The sequence below is a fragment of the Mirounga angustirostris genome, unplaced genomic scaffold (genome assembly GCF_029215605.1).
Source record: "Mirounga angustirostris isolate CCGP_5_RB_7025 unplaced genomic scaffold, mMirAng1.0.hap1 SCAF_1, whole genome shotgun sequence".
NCBI lineage: Eukaryota > Metazoa > Chordata > Mammalia > Carnivora > Phocidae > Mirounga > Mirounga angustirostris.
The window spans coordinates 204,164,361-204,185,604 of NW_026991709.1; the positions used below are offsets into that span (position 1 = coordinate 204,164,361).

Sequence of the window (21,244 nt, forward strand, 5' to 3'; positions counted from 1 at the left end):
CGCCGCGGAGACCTCTGGGAGCAAAGGAGCGGTTACGAGAAGTGCAGCGCGCCTTCCATGGCTGTGGCTCACGTTCCGCTTTGGGCGGTCTGCATGCTGAGGGTGGCGCTAGCCACGGTCTACTTCCAAGAGGAATTTCTAGACGGAGGTGAAGAGGCGACGCCCGTGGTGGTGGAGTGGGGGCGTAAGCTGCCCAGCCAATAGCCCGAGTCACCATTGCCCCAGTTCATCGCCGCGGGATCGGTGGTGGCGAAGCCTCGACGCTTCGAAGCCCTGAGCCTCCCCCTCCTACCCGCCCCCCCCCCCACACCTTCCATGACTCCAATGAACAGTTTCAGCCCCAACCCGTGTTGTTTCCCCCCACAGAGCGCTGGAGGAACCGATGGGTGCAGTCCACCAATGACTCTCAATTTGGGCATTTTAGACTCTCGTCGGGGAAGTTTTATGGTCATAAAGAGAAAGACAAAGGTTAGTGTAGGAATGGTGAGGAAATCGAGCTAAGTGTCCCACAGCCCCCCCCACCACCACCATAGCAACCTTGCAAGGTAGGTGTGGCACACCCCAACATCCCTTAAAGCTGTTTCACTGATGGGGAAACTAAGGAAGGCTTGGATAAAGTCTGGCACTACTTTTTCTTTCCTTTCTTTACTTGCCAAGATTGCCCCATTGTATACCAACTAGTCGCATGAGTTTGGAGACCCCAGATCTTTGACCTGCAAAGGGAAGAAAGTTAAGGGATATTTCTCATTTTTGTTTTCACTTTAAGAAGGAAAAAATGAGGATAAAAGGTACGTGTTGTCAGGTGCATAGATCTTAGGGGTACAGAAAGATGAGTGTTTACATCTGTACACCCTGGTCAAGATAGGGAACATTTTCAGAGGTCCCCCTTGCACCCTCTCCCCCCCCTGCCAAGTCAGTACCCTCCTGGTACCAAGGATGACTTCTGTCTTCTCATTCCTGATGATAAAAGATGAACACACCACAACTCATTTACCACCGGTTGTTTGCACAGCTGGTGAGATAAGAATGATTTTTACATTTTTTAATTGTTGGGGGAAAATCAAAAGGGGAATAGTATTTTATGTTACAGGAAAATTATATAAAATTCAGTGAAATATATGAAATTTCAGTGTCCATAAGTAAAGTGTTTATGGAACACAGCCATGCCCATTCATTTACATAGAGCTATGGCTTTTTTCATGCTGCAAAGACAGTAAGTTGGGACAGAGACCATATGGCCCACAAAGTCTAAAATATTTGTTCTCTGGCTTTGCAGAAAAGGTTTGCAGACACCTGATTTAGATGGAAAGTTTCCCTCTTCACCAGCCTTCCGCTCAACCTCCATCTTGGCTCTGTTACTCCAAGCTGTTGGCAGCTTCCAGTTTTCTACTATATATGCATTGTTTTCTAAGTTACATGTTGACTCCATGAGTTGGTCAATATTCGGCCCATAGGACAAAAGTAGAGTGAAATTAACAGGTGGTTCCATCAAGCTTGTCCAAGGATAGGGGTGTCCACTTAGAGTCATTTGGGTTTTCCCCCCACAGTGTTTTTTCTTCTTCTAGTCTGGGATCCTGAGACTCTGTGTTTCATTCACCCCAGCACACATCTACTGAAAGCACACATTTACTGAAAGCACACATGGGCGAGGCACTGGGGATACCAGTTAATTTGGCCCCTTTCATTGTGGTCTCTCAGGACCATCACACAGAAGTGGTGGATGGAAAGATAAATAGAATTTAGTTGGACAGAGATGGGAAGTGGTGAGAGATGATGGGGGTGGCTGAGGAGGGTGGTGAGAGAGAGGGAGGTGGTGAATCTTGGCCTTAGGAATTGCCTGGTTGGTAAGGGAGTGGGGGGGTGTGAGCCTATGAATTCTTTGAGAAAGGGAAGGGTGGGGGTGCAGAGAATGGAAGAGAGAGAGAGATGAGTGTGGTAGTGAGCGGTTAGCCAGGAGTTCAGGCTTGGACATACTGATAGAAAATGAAAATGCCAAGTGCATTTATGATGGATCTCAGCATTGGCAGGTATGGGGGCAGGAATGTGGAGCAAGGAAGACTAGGTTATAGTAAGACTGCCTCTGTTTTCAAGTTTGTCCTATACTCCAATATAAGATAAGGATTTGGTACAGAGCCTGTGGCTACTGAAAAAGGGGGGTTTAGTCTTAAAAGTGAACACCTAAACTTATAAGATATGAGATGATTCATGTGACAAAAGGGTGGTATCTTTAAAAAGAGGACAGTTCGGGCCAGCACATCCTGTGCAGTGAAGCACATTTTTACAGGACAGCACTCTGTACTCCATCCATTGTGGTGTGTGTTAGGCAACTATTTTAAGATTCGAATTAAAGAAAAGATGTAGGATGCTCTGTTTTTTAATTAAGTTGCTACACAAGCTTTATTGTATATTCCCACACTTTCTTTGGAAGATGACTCGAAGCAAAATTAACTTTTTATCCATAATTAGGTTGTATATTTGTCATTTAAAGCTGAAGTGTTTTTGTAACTTAGGACATGACAGTGGTATATTGAGCACAAAAACACCTGAGCGTGGAAAGTTCTGTGGCAGCAGAGAGCCTGTTAGTGGTATGCCTGTCGTGTGTTATTGTAAAAATGTGTTTTAGGCTCTGGGTTGACATAAGTTGTTATTACTGGGGGTGGGAGAAGGACAGCCATTTAATTCCCTGCAGCACTGAGCACAGTGTCGTACCTAATCCTTCATGAGTATTTTTTTTTGTTTAAAGGTCTGCAAACCACTCAAAATGGCCGATTCTATGCCATCTCTGCACGATTCAAACCATTTAGCAATAAAGGGAAGACTCTGGTCATTCAGTACACAGTGAAACACGAGCAGAAGATGGACTGTGGAGGGGGCTACATTAAGGTCTTCCCTGCAGACGTGGATCAGAAGAACCTGAATGGAAAATCCCAGTACTATATTATGTTTGGTGAGTTTAGATAGTACAAAACAACCATTTCTGGGGGCTTTGAATCCTTCCACTTCATAGAATCCTCTGCTTAAGACTTTGCCAAAACAGTAGTATTGAGTATATCTGACCAAAGGTTTTTAATACTGTTTAACCTAATTAATATAAAAAGGCAACTGTACCATTCTATTGTAACTTTTTTTTTAAAAAAAAGATTTATTGGACGCCTGGGTGGCTCAGATGGTTAAGCATCTGCCTTCGGCTCAGGTCATGATCCCGGGGTCCTGGGATCAAGTCCCGCATCAGGCTCCCTGCTCAGAAGGGGGCCTGCTTCTTCCTCTCCCTCTGCTGCTCCCCCTGCTTGTGGTCCTTTGCTCTCTCTGTCAAATAAATAAATAAAATTTTTAAAAATAAATAAATAAAGATTTAGGGGCGCCTGGGTGGCTCAGTAGTTAAGCCTCTGCCTTCGGCTCAGGTCATGATCCCAGGGTCCTGGGATCGAGCCCCGCGTCGGGCTCCCTGCTCCACGGGAAGCCTGCTTCTCCCTCTACCACTCCCTCTGCTTGTGTTCCCTCTCTTGCCATGTCTCTGTAAAATAAATAAATAAATAAAATCTTTAAAAAAAAAAAAGATTTATTTATTTTAGAGAGTGTGTGAGTGAGTGGGGGAGAGGGGCAAAGAGAGAGAGAGAATCCTGAAGCAGACTCCCCACTGAGTGTGGAGCTGGACGTGGAACTCAATCCCAGGACCCTGAGACCATGACCTGAGCTGAAATCAAATCAGTCACTTAACTGACTGAACTACCCAGGCGCCCCCTATTGTACTTTTGAGAAAGTTATTTATTCAACATTAAGGTAGCCCCAAGTACTTGGAATATATCAGGAGTCAGCAGACCTTGGCCGAGGGCCACATAAGCCCACAGCCTATGTTTGTTATGCCCTGTGAGCTGAGAATTGGTTTTAACATTTTTAATGATTGAAAAAAAACCAGAAGGATAATATTTTTGAGGCATGAAAATGATAGGAAGGCCAAAATGTTTCCTGTCTATCCCCTGCTGACTCCTGGAACGCTTTAAATATCTCCTGATAACAGGAGTAATTGATTAAAAGTTGTGCCAGAATCGGGATGGGACCACATTGGGCCATAGGAACTAGACATAACTGAAGGGTGTGGATTCAAAAAGCTTTCAGAATGAAGAGGATTCTGGGAAAATGGAGTAGGAAGCACCAGGAATCCATCTCCCCACCTAGACAACAATCATAACAACAGAATCTGATGTAACTGTCTTGGAACTCTGAAGTCTATGGAAAGATTGCCTCTTCCAGGGAAAGAATGGGAAGGTTAATTTTGGTTAATTTCACCTCTTACCACAGTAGATATATCCAGCCCCCATTTCAAGCCACAAGGCAGACAGCTATGTGTGTGCTCCTGGAGTAACCCACACACAGCTTGCCACAGAGAGGGTGGGCAAAAAGGACTCTGTCCTCCAAATATCAGGGATCTGAGCTCTGATTGCTCATTGCTCTTTCTTATCACAGAGGTGCAGACAAAGAGGTGAACAGCAGACTTTTGTGTGTTATTGAAGTTAAACTAGTATAAATTCAAATTAGAGCCTTATAACTTTAGGATGTTAAATGTAATCCCCATGGTAACAACAAAGACAATAGCTATAGAATATACACAAAAGGAAATTGAAAAGGAATTGAAACATTTCCCTACAAAAAATCAACTAAAAACAAAAGACAGCACTGTAGGAAATGAGGGACAAAAAAGCTGAAGGGCATATAGAGAACAAATAGAGTGACAGAAGTGAGTCCCCTCTTATCAGTAATTACTTTAAATGTAAATGGATTAAACTCTCCAGTCAAAAGATAGAGATTGGCAGAATGGATAAAAACACATGATCCAACTATATGCTATCTACAAAAGACTCATTTGAGATCCAAAGACACAGGTTGAAAGTGAAAGAAAGGGAAAAGATATTACAGGCAAATAGCACCCAAAAGAGAGCAGGGTGGCTATATTAATATCAAACAAAATAGATTTTAACTAAATAAAAAAGGTTATAAGAGACAAAGGATGTTACATATTAGTAACAAGGTCAATATAGCAAGAAGATGTAATAATTATAAACATTTACACACCTAATGAACATCAAAATATATGAAACAAAAACTGGTAGAATTGAAGGGAGAAGTGGACAGGGATGATAAAGATTAGAGTAGAGATAAATGAAATCATGAGTAGAAAAACAACAGAGAAAATCAATGAAAGCAAAAGTTGGTTCTCCAATAAGATCAAGAAAATTGACAAAACCTTTAGCTAAATGGACAAAGAAGACTCAAATTACTAAAACCAAATTACTAAAACTAAAATGGGATGTTACTACCAATTCTACAGAAATAAAAAGAATTATAAGACAATACTAAGAACAGTTATACACCCCCAAATTGGATAACCTTGATGAAATGGACAAATTCCTAGAAACACAAAGCCCACCAAGACTCATGAAGAAATAGAAAATCCAAAGAGATCTATAAATAGTAAAGAGAGCAGTAAGCCAAACTCTCCAAACAATGAAAAGTCCTGAATCTGCTGAATCTCTCATGAATTCTATGAAACATTTAAAGAAGAACTAATACCAACCCTTTTCAAACTTTATGAAAAGAATTGAAGAGGAGGGGATGTGTATTTCCCAACTCATTCTATGAAGCCAGCATTATCTTGACACCAAAGACAGACACTGCAAGAAAAGAAAACTACAGAACAATATCTTTATGGACACTGATACAAAAATCCTCGACAAAAAACGAGCAAAAAGAATTCAGCATATTAAAAAGGATTATACGCTATGACCAAGTGGCATTTCTACAGGTCTGCAAGGATGATTTGAAATACGAAAAACAGTCAATATTATATGATACATCAACAGAATGAAAGAAAAACACATGATCATCACAAATTTTATCATTTCAAGATAAAAACAGTCGACAAACCTGGAATAGCAGGAAACTACTTCAACATAATAAAAGCTATCTATGAAAAACCCACAGCAAACACAGTGGTGAAAGAAAAAGCTTTTCCTGTAAGATCAGAAACAAGGCCAGGATGCCCACTCTCACCACTTCTATTCAACATAGTACTAGAAGTCCTAGCCAGAGCAATTAGGCAAGAAAAATAAATACAAGTCATCCAAAGATCATATAATTTCTTCCTTTGCAGATGATAGGATCTTATACATAGAAGTTCATAGAGATTGCACACACACACACAAACTATTAGAACTAATGAATGAATTCAGCAAAGTAGCAGGATACAAAGTCAACACACACACAAAGAAACAGTTGCATCCCTATATATGAACAATGAACAATTTGAAAGTGAAGTTACAAACACAATTCCATTTACAGTAGCATCCAAGAGAGTAAAATACTTAGGAATTAAGCAAGGAGGTGAAAGACTTGTACAGTGATAACAACAAAGTATTGCTGAAGGAAATTAAGACATAAATAAATGAAAATATATCCCATGTTCATGGATTGGAAGACTCAATAGTGTTAGAGTGTTAACACTAGACAAAGCAACCTACAGATTCTAAGCAATATACACATTCAATCTAATTTCTTTTTTTTTTTTTTGAGATTTTATTTATTTATTTGACAGAGAGAGAGTTAGCGAGAGCAGGAACACAAGCGGGGGAGTGGGAGAGGGAGAAGCAGGCTTCCCACCGAGCAGCGAGCCCGATACGGGGCTCGATCCCAGGACCCTGGGATCATGACCTGAGCCAAAGGCAGACGCCCAACGACTGAGCCACCCAGGTGCCCATCAATCTAATTTCTATTAAAATTTCAATGACTTTTTTTTTTTTTTTTCAGAAACGAAAATATCCATTCTAAAATTCATATGGAATCTCAAGGGACCCTGAATAGCCAAAACAGTCTCAAAAAAGAAGACCAAGGGATGCCTTGGTGGCTCAGTTGGTTGGGCATCTGACTCTTGATTTCAGCTCGGGTCATGATCTCAGGGTCCTAGGATGGAGCCCCGTTTTGGGCTCCGCATTCAGCAGGGAGTCTGCTTGGGGATTCTCTCTCTCCCTCTTCCTCTGTCCCTTCCCCCACTTGCATGCTCTCTCTCTGTCCCTCAAATGAATAAATAAATCTTATTTTTTTTAAAGATTTCATTTATTTATTTGACAGAGAGACAGTGAGAGAGGGAACACAAATGGGGAGTTTTAAAAAGTGAAAAAAGTCAACGGAAATGTAGTTTTAAAATATCCATCGGTAATTCAAATTTGAGGAATGGTTTTTTAAAGTTCTTTTCTCTTGTGATGTGGATGTCTTGCAGAAGTTTTCTCTGTGATAGTTTTTCTTTCTTTCTTTCTTTCTTTTTTATTTTAAAGATTTTGTTTATTTATTTGACAGAGAGATAGCACAAGCAGGGGGAGCAGCAGAGGGAGAGGGAGAAGCAGACTCCCTGCCGAGCAGGGAGCCTGACGTGGGGCTCAATCCCAGGACCCTGGGATCATGACCTGAGCCGAAGGTAGCCTCTTAACTGACAGAGCCACCCAGGCACCCTTTGTCATAGTTTTTATATGCTTATCTCTGAATTTATCATGATCAGCATCAGGCTTTGGACACCTGTTATGCCATTTTCATGTTTGTATACACTGCTGGTCATAGTGTTACACAGAAGTAGAGAGAACAAGGCAGGCGTCTGGGTGGCTCAGTCAGTTAAACATCTGCCTTTGACTCAGGTCATGATCTCAGGATTCTGGGATTGAGCCCTGCTTCGGACTCCCTGCTCAGGGGGGAGTCTGCTTCTCCCTCTCTCTGCTTATGCTCTCTGTCTCTGTCTCTATCAAATAAATAAATGAAATCTTTAAAAACAAAAACAAAAAAACTGAGGCTCAGGGAGCAGGGGCTGGGTGGCTCAGTCAGTTAAGCAGTTAAGTGTCTGCCTTGGGCTCAGGTCATGGTCTTGGGGTCCTGGGATGGAGCCCTGTGTCAGGCTCCCTGCTCAGTGGGGAGTCTGCTTCTTCCTCTCCCTCTGACCCTCCCCGTTTGTTCTCTCTCTCTCTGCACTCAATCTCTCAAATAAAATCTCAAAAGAAAAACCAAAACAAAACCTTAAGGCTCCCAAAGATTAAACTTCCTTGCCCAAAGGCAGGTCAGCTTGTTTTGAGCCCTTCTGTCTACCCCATTTCCTCATAAAAATACATTATGTGCATAAATATTTTATGATCACTGTTAACGGAAAATGTCCAGATTTTCCGGTCATGTCTGGGCATGTTCTGAAGCTTAATTTAATATTTAAAACATGTAGGTGCTTAGAAATAGGAAAATTCTGACCAGTTTTAAAGGAAAAATTTCATGTTTTAATCCCCAGGTAGTAGACTTTCATACAAATAGTTCACATACCATAGCTTTTGTTTTAAAAATTGAACTGGAATGTTTTCCAGTGATAAGAAAAAAAGGAAATTACACAAACAAGCATCCTCTGAGAACTCAGGGAGGTAGACATGGTGTTTTTTGTTCGTCCCTCAGGATGCCACTTCCAAGTTCAATGTCACATCCACTCTAGCAAATTGATAATGTCCTTTAAGTAATTATGTGCAGCCTGGATCTCTCTTAATTCTGAAGGTTCATCACTGCAAGTTCTAGAAAAAAAAATTCGCAGTCATCTGCTTGTGTTTACACAGCCTCACAGAATCCCTAGGGGTGGGTGCAGGCCCAGGTCAGTGGATGTGGTGAAATTTTATTTGAGACAGAAAGATACCCGGATGCTCTAGTACATTCCTAAGGCTTAAGGTCAATAAAGCAGCAGCGGGGTAATTTCAAACATCCTCGGAAGGTTTGACAAATTTTCCAGATTCCTCCTGCAAACCTTGTTTAGTATATCCAGAAACCCTTAATCTGAATATGTGTGTGTGTATTGGGACATAACAGCAACAAATACTGAGCTTTGCTGTATTAAATGCTTTACACACATTAGCCCATCTAACTGGCAAAATAGCCTTGGAAGATTCACATCCCTATTTTAGAGAATAGGACACAGGCATGGGGAGCTGCATAGATCCAAATATGTCTCAGCACAGTGAATAAGAGCTGGGATCCCAGGGCACAGGGCATCTCTCAGAGCTTCAGAGTGAGCCTAAGCCTCAGGCAGCACGTCAGGGACGCTTCCTAGACTGTTAAATCCTTTTCTTACTCAAGTGCTGCCTTACACTTGAGAAGCTGCCGTGATCAGAGAAGTAACCTGAAGGCCGTCGCTGTCCATTTCAGTATCCACACCAAAGTCTGGTTATTCCTGCACATGTAAGCTTCCGGTCCTCGTATGTTATTTCAGAGGAATGGCTGGCGTGACGCATTAGAGAAGGAAATTGAGAACAGCTCATTTTTTTTTTTTTTTGGTAGGACCCGATATTTGTGGATTTGATATCAAGAAAGTTCATGTTATTTTACATTTCAAGAATCAGTATCACTCAAACAAGAAATCAATCAGGTGTAAGGTAAGCTTTTGTATTCAAATCTGCGATTGTGTTAACTCTTCATGATAACCTAAATTTAGAGGAAATAGCTTTGATCTTAAAATATTTAATTGAGCCAGAGATGGATCTTAGCAAGACACTCCCTGCCCCTGGTTTCCAGTGTAGCAGGCTCATTAGAGATACCTACATACCCCGTTGGCTTGTTTTCTGAGGTTTGTACCCATCAGGAAGGTAGAGCCACTTTTTACTGTAACCTGCACTATGATTTGCCTTGTAGGGTTACAACAATATAGTCACAGTTCAGCTGTATCCCTCCTCACTAAGGAATGAAACATTCAGCATGGGAAAAAAAAAAACAAAACAAAACAGCCTGGAGAAATTAATCTTCAAAGTACCAAAACATTTAGAAATGGGAATGTTTCTGAAATGAAAGCGCACTTTATTACCTTCTACCCATGGATCCTGTGGAAATAACACTTTCTGCCTTGGAGCCCACTTTATAACTCCACGGCCCGGCCCAGGGCTTCTCCAAAGACACAGCTTGCATCAAGTCCCTGGCCCTGGGCCCATGGAAGGGAGGTGCACTCCCCGAAGCACCCCCTCCATTTGAATGGAGTGGCCAGGAAGCAGGGACCTGTCCCCTGGGCCACCCCCAGTGCCCAGAGCTCCAACATGGGAGGCCTCCACAAATCTGGGCGAATGTGGGCATTGATAGCATGGAGCGGAAGGGTCCTGACCCAAGCTGGGGGGTGTTCGGTCTCCCCACAAGCTCCAGTGAGTCTCTATCAACAGCGTGGTTCCCACCCACTGACTTGGTGACTGCAAAGGATCATCTGGTCCCCTCTACACCGAGAGGCCTGACATCCCTCCTGGGGGGGGGGGGTAAGGGAGAACTCGAAATCCAAATCTTAGTGCATAGGTTTTGTACCTGATTCCCAAGAAATTGTTCACTTGGGCATCAGGTGTGTAGGAGAGAGCAGAGGTCACACTAACAGAGGCTGTGGAGTCTGACCAGGACCATGCTGGGGAGGTGAGATAAAGCATGATCCGCTCAGGTCAGCAAGCCTGGTGGTGGTGGTGGGGGGGCGGGGGGAGGCGGGTTGAGTGGCACCTTCAGGCTGATAACGCTCTCAGATGTGTGCTATTTCTGCAACCTGCTAGAAAAATAAAATGCTTCTGTTGAAGGAGCCCTGACTCACAGCAAGTAGTCGGGCATTCCAGTCTTCCCAGTGAGGAGAAACTATCTCCAGGGGGTCTGATCCATTCGGTGATGCTGTGAAGGAACAGCTGGACACCTCCCCTACAGGCAGTGGTCAGCCCTTGGGGGTCTGCAGGGAGGGGGTCAGATCTGCATGTTAGAAAAATACCTCGATGCTCTTGGGAGGAGGGGTGGAGGGACAGGGTGATCAGTAGGCAGGGAGAAGGGTGAGATTGTTAGGCCAAGGCTTCAGTGGAATGCAGAACGGTAGACCGTTTTGACAGATAATTCAGGGGCGGGACCCAGAGGACTTCACAATGTTTGGAAAGTGAGTGCTGGGGATATGGACTATGACTCTCAGCAGCACTGCTATTTATCAGCAGGAAAAGCAAAGGCCAGTAAGGAGGCCAGGGAACAGTCAGGAATTGTGTTTGGAACTGTTGGTTGTGAAATCCTGGCAGACATCCAGATAGAGGTGTCCAGAAAGTTGTTGGAAACTGTGGTCTGAAGCTCAGGCCAATGGTTGGGATCAAAGATCCTGGTTTGGATCCATTGCATATGTGTGGGAGTGGATGTTATCCCTCAAGAGGCTCTGCACTTGTGGTTAAATCTTGGAAGGTACCAACAAGCTGGCCAGTGAGCCCAAAGTCGAAATTAGGAAAGGTGAGTGGAGATGAAGACGGGCAGAGAGCAGGGAGACAGCGTTGGGAGAAGTGTGTACTCAGCTGTCCCAGCGAACTACGGGGGTTGAGAGGGGCACAGAGCCATCGGCCATGGTATGAACAGCAGCGACCTGTCCCTCAGGGCAGAGCAGAGGGGTACTGAAGAAGCTTTTACCTTTGGCTCTTAGCAGAGGGAGGATCCTCCTGACAGAGCCTTTAAGATGCTGGGGCAGGGGTTCCCAAACCTGAACAGCGAGCATCAGCATCTCTGGAGAGTCCACCCAGGTGCAGATGTGCACCCAGAAATGTCAGACCTGGGAACTGACATTTCCCAGGCATTTCCCCAATGACACTGATCCTGCCCGGCCCCACTTTGAGAACTGAACGCTGCTGGAGCCTGGTGTATGAGTCCCCCCTGCTGCCGGCAGGCAGGCACATCCTGGGCACCCCCAACCTCCCCGGCACCCACTGTCCACCTTCCATCTCTTATTTATTGAATGCTTGCTGAGTGCTTCCCTTGTGTCTGGCCTGGGGCCTTAACTATGACCAAGAGAGACACCAGGGCTGCCCTCGCTGAGCTTAAATCGTTGGACAGCTCAGAGCATTAGAAAGTTCTCCCGTGTTGAAAAATAGACTAGGCTTCATTTGGTATCTTTCAGAAAGAGTACAGAACAGGAAGTTGTTTTCCTCATAACTTTTCATAAATCAAACAGAGCAGTGGTCCCTTGGTTTACACCCACCACCCTGTCATAAGCGCCTGTGGGGGTCTAGGTGGGAGCCGCTGTCTACAGAAAAGGAAGTCAGCCACTCAAGTCCACTTGGTAGTGAGAAAGTTTTGTACAAAGGGGAGACTTCTTCTTTAGGACACATTTTTTGTAGTCAAGTCAACCCCTGTCCCTAGAACCTCTCTCCTTCGTATCTATAACAAGGCTTTGAAGACTTAAACCATGTCTATAGACCTGCCCTGAAACGTCAAGGGTCTCATCATTATCCTTTCTCCCCTTAAAACGTGCAGGTTGACGGCTTTACACACCTCTATGCTTTGATTTTAAGACCAGACCTCACTTACGAAGTGAAGATTGATGGTCAGTCGATTGAATCTGGCGACATCGAGTATGACTGGAACTTAACGTCACTTAAGAAGATGGAGAAGTCCTCTGCAGAGTCCAAGGATTGGGACCAGGCTGAAGGTGACAAATCCCAGGTGTGGATTTTTCCCAAACAAGTCTGGAGAGGGTGCCAATGAAGTTTGTAAGTACCCGGGTCCTGTGGGATTGCTGCACGGCTGGTCATCACGATGTCAACATTATCACAAAGTGTCCTTCCCGGGGGCTCCTGGGTGGCTCAATCCATTGAGTGTCCAATGCTTGATTTCAGCTCAGGTCATGATCTCAGGATTTTGAGATTGAGCCCCACATTGGGCTCCACACTGGGCATGGAGCCTGCTTAAGATTCTCTCTCTCCCTCTGCTCCTTCCCCTGGCCCCCAGCATGCACTCTCTTTCTCTCTCTCTGTTAAAATAAATAAATAAATAATTAAAAAATCGATCTTTCTGGAAAAAAAAAAGTGTCCCCCCTGGGGCATTTGCTGCTGAAACCAGCCACACAGGGCGCCTGGGTGGCTCAGTTGGTTAAGCGACTGCCTTCGGCTCAGGTCATGATCCTGGAGTCCCGGGATCGAGTCCCACATCAGGCTGCCTGCTCAGCAGGGAGTCTGCTTCTCCCTCTGACCCTCCTCCCTCTTATACTCTCTCTCACACAAATAAATAAAATCTTGAAAAAAAAAAAAAAAAAAAAAAAAAAAAAAGAAACCAGCCACACAGCTTCACCCAGGTATTGTGAAAGAATTTTATATTTGATATGAAAGAAAGTTAGGTTTTGGTTTTTTTAACCAATGTTTTTTCTAAAAAAAGGATAATGCATCAACAGCCTTTATAAAAATGATTTTTTTGTTATTCTGAATTTGGACATAAAGTATTTTTTGAGCTTCACACTTGTGATTGACAAGCAAGAATCCGGTAACATAACGGCTATGCATTAGGTTCCTAGGGCTGATGTAACATAGTACCACAAGGTGGATGGCTTAAGATGACAGAAATGTATTCTCACATGGTTCTTGAAGGCAGAAGGCAGAAATCCAGGTGTCAGCAGGGTCACAACTCCCTCTGAAGGATCCAGGGGACAATCCTTTCCTCGTTTCTTCCAGCTTCTGTTGGCTCCTGAGTTCCTTGGCCGGTGGACATCAGTCTCTGCGTCCGCCTCCACATGGCCTTCTCGTGTCTCTTCTCTCTCTTTTAAAGACGTTTTCCCTTGGATTTAGGGCCCACCTGGATAATCCAGAATGATCTGCCTCAAGATCTTTACCTGGATTACATCAGCCGAGATCCTTTTCTCGATATAAGCTCGCATTCCCAGATTCCGAGATTTAGGATGCGGATCAGCTGTTCCACTCAACCCACCGTGAGCTACCTTCTGTCTTGTTTTGTTTTCAGTTTATGTTTATTGTTGCCACATTTTGTTTTGAACATCAAACACCGCACCAAACCCATGAGCCATTTATCTTAAGACAGTTGTCTTTGCCATAATAACTAAAAGTACTGGACTGTGTGTGTGTGTTTTTAAAGATTTATTTATTTATTTATTTGAGAGAGAGAGAGAGAGAACATGAGTGGGAGGGGCAGAGGGAGAGGGAGAGAGAATCTGAGGCAGACTCCCTGCTGTGCGCAGAGCCTGACACGGGGTTCCATCACGACCCTGAGATCATGACTCGGAGGCGAAACCAAGAGTCGGTCACTTAACCGGCTGCGCCAACCCAGGCGCCCCTGGACTGTGTTTACAATTCATTTCCGGCACCTTAAAACTAACCTGGGGCTCTGCTGTCTGACCATCAACTATGTCATCACAGACAATGTAATCAGTAAGGCAAAGGAACAAAGTCTAATCAACCTTCCGGAAGCTGGCCTCCAAGCTGGCTGTGTTTTGTCCATATGTTTGGTTCGGTGTGAGTTCCTCAACAGGTGAGTTCTTGATGGCATCATGATTTCACTGCTGCAATCCTAAGGAGCCCGCTACTTGGATTGAATTGTAACCATTTCCTGGTCCCAGCACAAGAGCGGCTCACCGTTGCCAGTTGGGGTGGGGGCAAAAAGCAGTAGGAGAGGCGACCAAATCCCATGTGTCAATCATTGAGAAGTGTTGCATATCCTGGAAAAGCGACGGTCTAAATGCAAAATGTTGCTATTTTTCAGTTATTCTAAAAGAGAGAAAGCATCATTGTATACAACTTTTATGCGTTTAAGTGTTTATCTAAATATTAATCCATAGCACCTTTTCCTCATCCATTTATTCAACAAATATTTGTTCAACACCTACTAAGCCACATATATATGTAGAGATGTGTAAATACGTATATATATGAGTACATGTATACATATGCATATGTGTTATATGTGTAGATATGTGTATACATATATGATAGGTGTGTATTATATATACGTGTGTATGCATGTGTGTTCATATGTATTATACACATGCATGTGTGCGTGTAGGTATACATGTGTATCTATATGTGTATAGTGTGACTGTTCATATATATATATATAGAAGGTCTATATAATGTAACTGCTTTCCTCCTGCTACCCAGCAGTCCCCAGGTAAGTCCTGGAACATTTCTTGGTTGTCTAGTCTCTCTCTCTGGAACATTCCATCTATGACTGCTGTGTAGAAGAACAGACCACCTAAGTAGCAGTGACTGTGTGCCCCTCCCCCCCATTGCCACTTTTGTCTCATCATTGTTTTTAAAGATTTTTTATTTATTTGAGAGAGAGAGAGCGAGCATGCACACGAGTGGGGGGCAGGGGCAGAAGGAGAGGGAGATAGAGAAGCAGTCTCCCCTCTCAGTACAGAGCCCAACGCAGGGCTCGATCCGAGGACTCTGAGATCATGACCAGAGCTGAAACCAAGAGGTAGCCACTTAACCGATTGAGCCACGCAGGTGCCCCTTGTCCCCTCATTTAACTTTAGCCACTGTTTTGAGTTTTGCACACTGTTGTTCCTCTCACCAGCTTGGGAAGGGTGGTGCGATCATGCCGAGGCTTAGGGAGAAAACCCCAGCAGTGTGTGGCCCCCAAGCCTTCGGTGGGACTGGGAACCCCGAGCACTTGGCCCTTTGACCACCAAATTGATGGGGGAATTTCAACCAGGGCCACGGGCCTCTTGGTAGCTAAGAATTTCTTTTCTCAAATCTGGGAATCGATTTTTTTTTCCTTACACACATTTTAGGACTGGGAGAAGCATTTTCTGGATGCCAGTGCCAGCAAGCCAAGCGACTGGAACAGTGAGCTGGAGGGGGACTGGCAGGGGCCGATGCTGCAGAAGCCTCCATACCAGGTGCGTGACATCTTCTTGCGATGCCCACCCCTCCCCCCGGCCTGCGTCCTTCGGGGCCACCACGTAGAGTTTGTTGTTGCAGGACGGCCTGAAACCAGAGGGTATAGACAAAGACATTTGGCTCCACCAGAAGATGAAAAACAACTATTTGACAGAATACGACCTCTCTGAATTTGAGAACATTGGTGCCATTGGACTGGAGCTTTGGCAGGTCATGTGGTTTTTAATTTGCTGTAGTTTGAGAACTCTCGCTTCAGCCTAAACTCCTTCATTCACGTAGCTGGTACTCCTTAGCTCCTACTATGTGCCTGGCCCCTGGACCCGGATCCAAGACACACAGCCGTGGACAAAACAGACATCCATTCTGCCCTCTGGGCACTTCCTGTCTGCCTCCCTGCCCCCTGGGAACCTGTCACTCCTCTGCTTAAGTGTTGCTGCCGCTCCTGGCCATGGCCTACTTTGCACAGTAAGGTTCTCGGGCAGCGGTTGGCAACCATCGTGGAATGCTCGAGTCATTTGGGTACCCTTCCAAGCCTCCCTGCCCAGGTAGCACCGGGGACCAGTTAAATCAGCACCCCCAGGGGTGAGGCCAGACATCAGGAGTTTCTAAAATATTGTTGGTGATCCCCGTATGCAGCTTAGTTTGAGCACCAATGCCTTGGAGGGAGCGGACGTTTTAGAAATGGGTTTAAGCACGTGCTACTGTTGAGAGCCGATCACTGTGATGGCACTGAGCCAAATACAACTGTTTCTGGGTGGAAAGCTGCCATATTCCTCACATCAGTAAGAAAGGCCTCATTTTCCTCCACAGGTGAGATCAGGAACCATCTTTGATAACTTCCTGATCACAGACGATGAAGAGTATGCCGAGAATTTTGGCAAGGCTACTTGGGGGGAAACAAAGGTACGGTGCACACAATGAACTTCTCATTTGTTATTCATTTATTTCTGTACTTGAATCTAACACACAGGAAAGGGCTTGATGAGTTTTCAGTAGTGAACATCCCACCCAGAACAAGATACAGAACGTTAGCGGGGTTCTGGGAACCTCCTCCTGCCCCCTCCCAGCCGCCCCCCGCCCCCCAAAGGAACCACCACCATACATCCATTTGACCTCCTTTTGAAATTCATATAAGTGGAGGCATCCAATATTTACTCATTCAGGCAGTGCTATGAGGTTCATATTATCAAATAGGGCAGCAGCTTGTTTTTAGTGTGTGAATATTCCAGAAGGTAGGTATCCATTCTCTGTTGATGCAGCTTTGAATTGCTTCCAGCTTGGGGCCTCGTGAATAAAGCCATTACCATCATTCCTGTGCATGCCCAGGAGAGGACAGGTTGGATCACAAGGTCTTACACACCCAAACAGTTTTCAAGGTGTCATCCTATTTTCTGTTCCCTTGGGCAGCAGATGAGAGTCTCAGTTTAGCTGCATCTTTGGCTAGGCTGGGTATTAGTGTCAGTTGCTGACAAGTCACATTTCCTGAAGTATAATTTACATACTGTAAGACTTACCCTTTTTTGGTGTAGAGGCCTGTGAGTTTTGACAAACGAATACAGTTGTGAAACCACCAACAGAAATCCAGATGCAGAAGAGTGTCACCACCCCCAAAAGTCTCCTTGTGCTCTTTGTAGCCAAACCTTCTCCCACTCCGACCCCCGCTGATCCGGTATCTGCCACTACCGTCTTGTCTTTTCCAAGTGTCCTATAAATGGATTCATCTAGTGTGCAGTCTTTTTTTTTTTTTTAGATTTTATTTATTTATTTGTCAGAGAGAAAGAGAGAGAAACAGGCTCCCCAATGAGTAAGGAGCCTGATGTAGGACTCGATCCCAGGACTCTGGGATCATGACCACAGCCGAAGGCAGACACTTAACTGACTGAGCCACCCAGGCATCCCTAGTGTGCTGTCTTTTGGAGCCTGCTTCTCAAGCATAAGGTGTCTGAGATCCATCCATGTTGTTGGGGTATCAGTCAGTATTTGTTTTTTTCATACTGCTGAGTAGTTTTATCTGTTCACCAGCTGACAGACAATTGGGTTGTTTCCAGTTTTTGACATAAGAACAAAGCTCTTATAAAATCTGTTCACAGTTTTTGTGTATGGATGTGTGCTTTTAGTTCTCTAGGATAAATAGCCAAGAATAGCTGAGTCCTACAATAGAAGTTTAACCCCGTAAGAACCTGCCAGGCTGTTCCCAGAGGGGCTGCACTGTCTCCCATCCTCACCGGTGCTGGGGATTGTGGGTTTCTCTAGGTATGTAGTGGTACCTCCGGTTTCAGTTTTGTTGCCCCGATGACAAATGAAGGTTGGCACTGTTTTATGGCTTTTGTGGCCATTTGGACATCCTCTTTTGTGAAATGCCTGTGTTTTATTGTTTTAATTGAAGTATAGTTGGCATACAGTATTATATTAGTTTCGGGTGTATAACATAGTGATTCAACATGTATATACATTATGAATTGCTTGCCACGATAAATCTAGCTACCATCTGTCACCATACGAAGTTATTACAATATTATTTACTATATTCTCTATGCTGCCCATGACATCCCTATGACTTATTTATTTTATAACTGGAAGCTTGTGCCTTTTGACCCCCTTCACCCATTTCACCCACCCCCTCCACCCTGCCTCTGGCAACCATCAATGTGTTCTCTGTTTCTATGAATTCATTTTTTTTTTTTAAAAGATTCCATATAAAGTAAGATCATATGGTATTTTTCTTTGTCTTACTTATGTCACTGAGCATAATGCTCTCATGGTCCATCTGTGTTGTTGCAGATGGCAAGATTTCATTCTTTTTTATGGCTGAGTAATATTCCACTGTGTGTGTGTGTGTGTGTGTGTGTGTTTAGGCGATGTTTTTTTGAGAGAGTGTTTTCATGTTCTTCAGGAAAATAGCCAGAAGTGGAATTACTGGATTATATGGTATTGCTATTTTTAATTTTGGAGGAGGCGTCATACAGTTTTCTGTAGTGATTACACCAATTTACATTCCTGCCTGCAGTGTATGAAGGATCTCTCTTCTCCTACATCCTTGGCCAATGCTTCTTACGTTGTGTTTTTTTGATACTAGCCATTCCAACAGGTGTGAGGTGATAGCTCATTATGGTTTTAATTTGCATTTCCCTGACGATGAGGGATGTTGAGCATCTTTTCCTGTGCCTGTTGGCCTTCTGTATGTCTTCTTTGGAAAACGTCTATTCAGATCCTCTGCCCATTTTTAAATCACATTTTTTTGCCTTTAAGTTATAGAAGTTCTTTATATATTTTGGATATTAATCCCTCATCAGATATGACTTGCAAATATTTTCTCCCAGTCAATATAGGTTACCTTTTCATTTTGTTGATAGTGAACCATTTCTTTTGGAATCTGATTTTTGCCACAAAGCCTTACTCTTTTTCTTTTCTTTTTCTTTTTTTAAAATTTCATTTATTTATTTGAGTGAGAGAGAATGAGAGATAGCACGAGAGGGAAGAGGGTCAGAGGGAGAAGCAGACTCCCCGCTGAGCAGGGAGCCCGATGTGGGACTTGATCCCGGGACTCCAGGATCATGACCTGAGCCGAAGGCAGTCGCTTAACCAACTGAGCCACCCAGGCACCCAAGCCTTACTCTTTTTCAATAATGACTACGGAAACCTTCTTGATGTGTCTGCACTCCTAGCCCTTCTGTTGATCCCATGTACCTGGAATTTCTCACTTAGACTCAGAAGGCTCCTTTCACTGCCTGTTCACTGCTCCCCTGATTGAAGGACAGGGGCCCAGGTACTCTGGGAATAGAAAGAAGTGAAGGGGGGTTTGTATTTATTTCCTGTGGCCATTGTAACAAATTACCACAAACTGTCTGGTTTAAAACAACACAAATTTATCATCTCACTGTTCTGGAGGCCAGAAGTCCACAAAATCAGTATTATTGAGCTGAAATCAAGCCTCAGCAAGACCACACTCCCTCCAAATGCTCTAGGGCAGCATCCTTCCTTCGCCTCTTGCAGCCTCTGGTGGCTCCTAGTGTTCCTTGGTTTGTGGCCATGTGGCTCTAATTTCTGCCTCTGTCTTCACGTGGTCTTCTCCTCTTGTGTCTGTGTGTATGTCAAATCTCTCTCTGCCCGTCTCCAATGAGGACATTTGTGATGGAATTTAGGGCCCAGGATAATCTTCCCATCTCAACATGCTTAACTTAATCATATTTGCAAAGACCCCTTTCCCAGAGAAGGTCACATTTACATGTTCCAGGGATTAGGGCCTGGCATCCTTGGGGGCTCTTCCAAGCCACCCCCAGGCAGTGTGGAGGCTTGCAAGAAGGCAGGAGCAGATTGAAGGTGGACACCCAGTCCACTCCCTGGAAACATAACCCCCAGCGGCTAATGGCTCATGTCTCTGTTTCTTTCTCCAAGGGCCCAGAAAGGGAGATGGATGCTATACAGGCCAAGGAGGAAATGAAGAAGGCCCGTGAGGAAGATGAGCAGGAGCAGCTGGTGGGCAGGTTTGGTGGGCAAGAAAACACTTTCCAGAGATTTCACAGGAGGGATGAACTTTAGTCATTCCCACCCCAGATAAAAATGACTGGTAAAACCTTGTTTCTACTTTAATCTACATGTTAAAAGTGCAAATGTCAACATATGTGGTAATTTGCCTAATTTTCTTTGAAAATGTTCCTATGCTTCTCAGTGGGGTTGGTCTGGTGTTCCCTGAGACCCACCCCCTGGGCACCGAGATGTTTTCTCTCGACACACCTGAGTGCTAGAAGCCAGAGGCCAGTGGGGGTCTGGCCAAAAATATGATGCTCTTTTCTTTTTTTTTTTTTTTTTTTTAAAGATTTTATTTATTTATTCATGAGAGACAGAGAGAGAGAGAGGCAGAGGGAGAAGCAGGCTCCCAAGGAGCAGGGAGCCCGATGCGGGACTCGATCCCAGGACCCTGGGATCATGACCTGAGCCGAAGGCAGACGCTTAACGACTGAGCCACCCAGGCGCCCTATGATGCTCTTTTCTTAGCGCCCAAAATGTTTTATAAATAAAAGTTGGTAAAACTTACTAGGAAAAAGGAGGAATGATGCCTTATTTCTTCAGGCTGCAAGTTACTAACAGCATATGCTAACCTTTTCCAATATGAAACCTTTACACAACATCATTCGTGTAGAAAGGTTTGGCAGGTTTCACTGGCATACTGGTTATTTTGGAGAACCCAGGTCTGTGCGCACAGACTTTTGTCGTGCCATAAGGAAGCCGCTGCCTCTTTTCCCTCACTCTGTGACCCACTTCTGTGGCCTTTTATTCTCTGTAAGACAGAAGAATGAAATTCATTTTCTCAAGTGAAAATAGTCATTATTTCTCAGTTCAATCTTTTTGGCTTAATCAAATAATTTGCTTTTTAAAAGTCATACTTAAGAGTCTTCTGATTTGAAGATGCCTTTTTCCACACAGAAATTTGTGTTGGAAGTAATAAAATTAGGACACCAGGAATCTGGAACCCAGTGATATTACAAATAAGCTGATACATTGGAAATTATATATGACACATTGCTAGGTGATCCATGTGAAAAGTCTGCCCATGAAGTGAAATACTGGCAAGTTTTGTTGTC

At 44.1% G+C, this 21,244-nt stretch overlaps 1 protein-coding gene across 4 annotated transcripts; it reads left to right on the forward strand.

The window, feature by feature from the left end:
- On the forward strand, nucleotides 1-21,014 carry CALR3 (calreticulin 3). 4 transcript variants are annotated; one of them, XM_064598341.1, is made up of 10 exons: nucleotides 1-148; nucleotides 367-468; nucleotides 2,744-2,947; nucleotides 9,340-9,434; nucleotides 12,289-12,477; nucleotides 15,554-15,661; nucleotides 15,744-15,872; nucleotides 16,473-16,565; nucleotides 20,058-20,146; nucleotides 20,479-21,011. In XM_064598341.1, exons 1-10 carry the CDS (start codon nucleotides 58-60, stop codon nucleotides 20,621-20,623), a joined length of 1,245 nt encoding a protein of 414 aa, XP_064454411.1. In that variant the 5' UTR covers nucleotides 1-57; the 3' UTR covers nucleotides 20,624-21,011. The 4 variants fall into 4 exon arrangements, with proteins under 4 accessions (XP_064454411.1, XP_045719808.1, XP_064454423.1 ...); XM_045863852.3 differs by having other exon boundaries at nucleotides 20,058-20,614; XM_064598353.1 differs by lacking the exon at nucleotides 367-468 and having other exon boundaries at nucleotides 14-148; nucleotides 20,479-21,014.
- The last annotated feature ends 230 nt before the right edge of the window (nucleotides 21,015-21,244 follow it).

Coding starts and splice junctions, on each gene's coding strand:
- CALR3 (XM_064598341.1), top strand. CDS start 58: ATGGCTGTGGCTCACGTTCCGCTTTGGGCGGTCTGCATGCTGAGGGTG. Junction 469..2,743: donor TCATAAAGAGAAAGACAAAG/GTTAGTGTAGGA, acceptor TTTTGTTTAAAG/GTCTGCAAACCACTCAAAAT. Junction 2,948..9,339: donor CCAGTACTATATTATGTTTG/GTGAGTTTAGAT, acceptor TTTTTTTGGTAG/GACCCGATATTTGTGGATTT.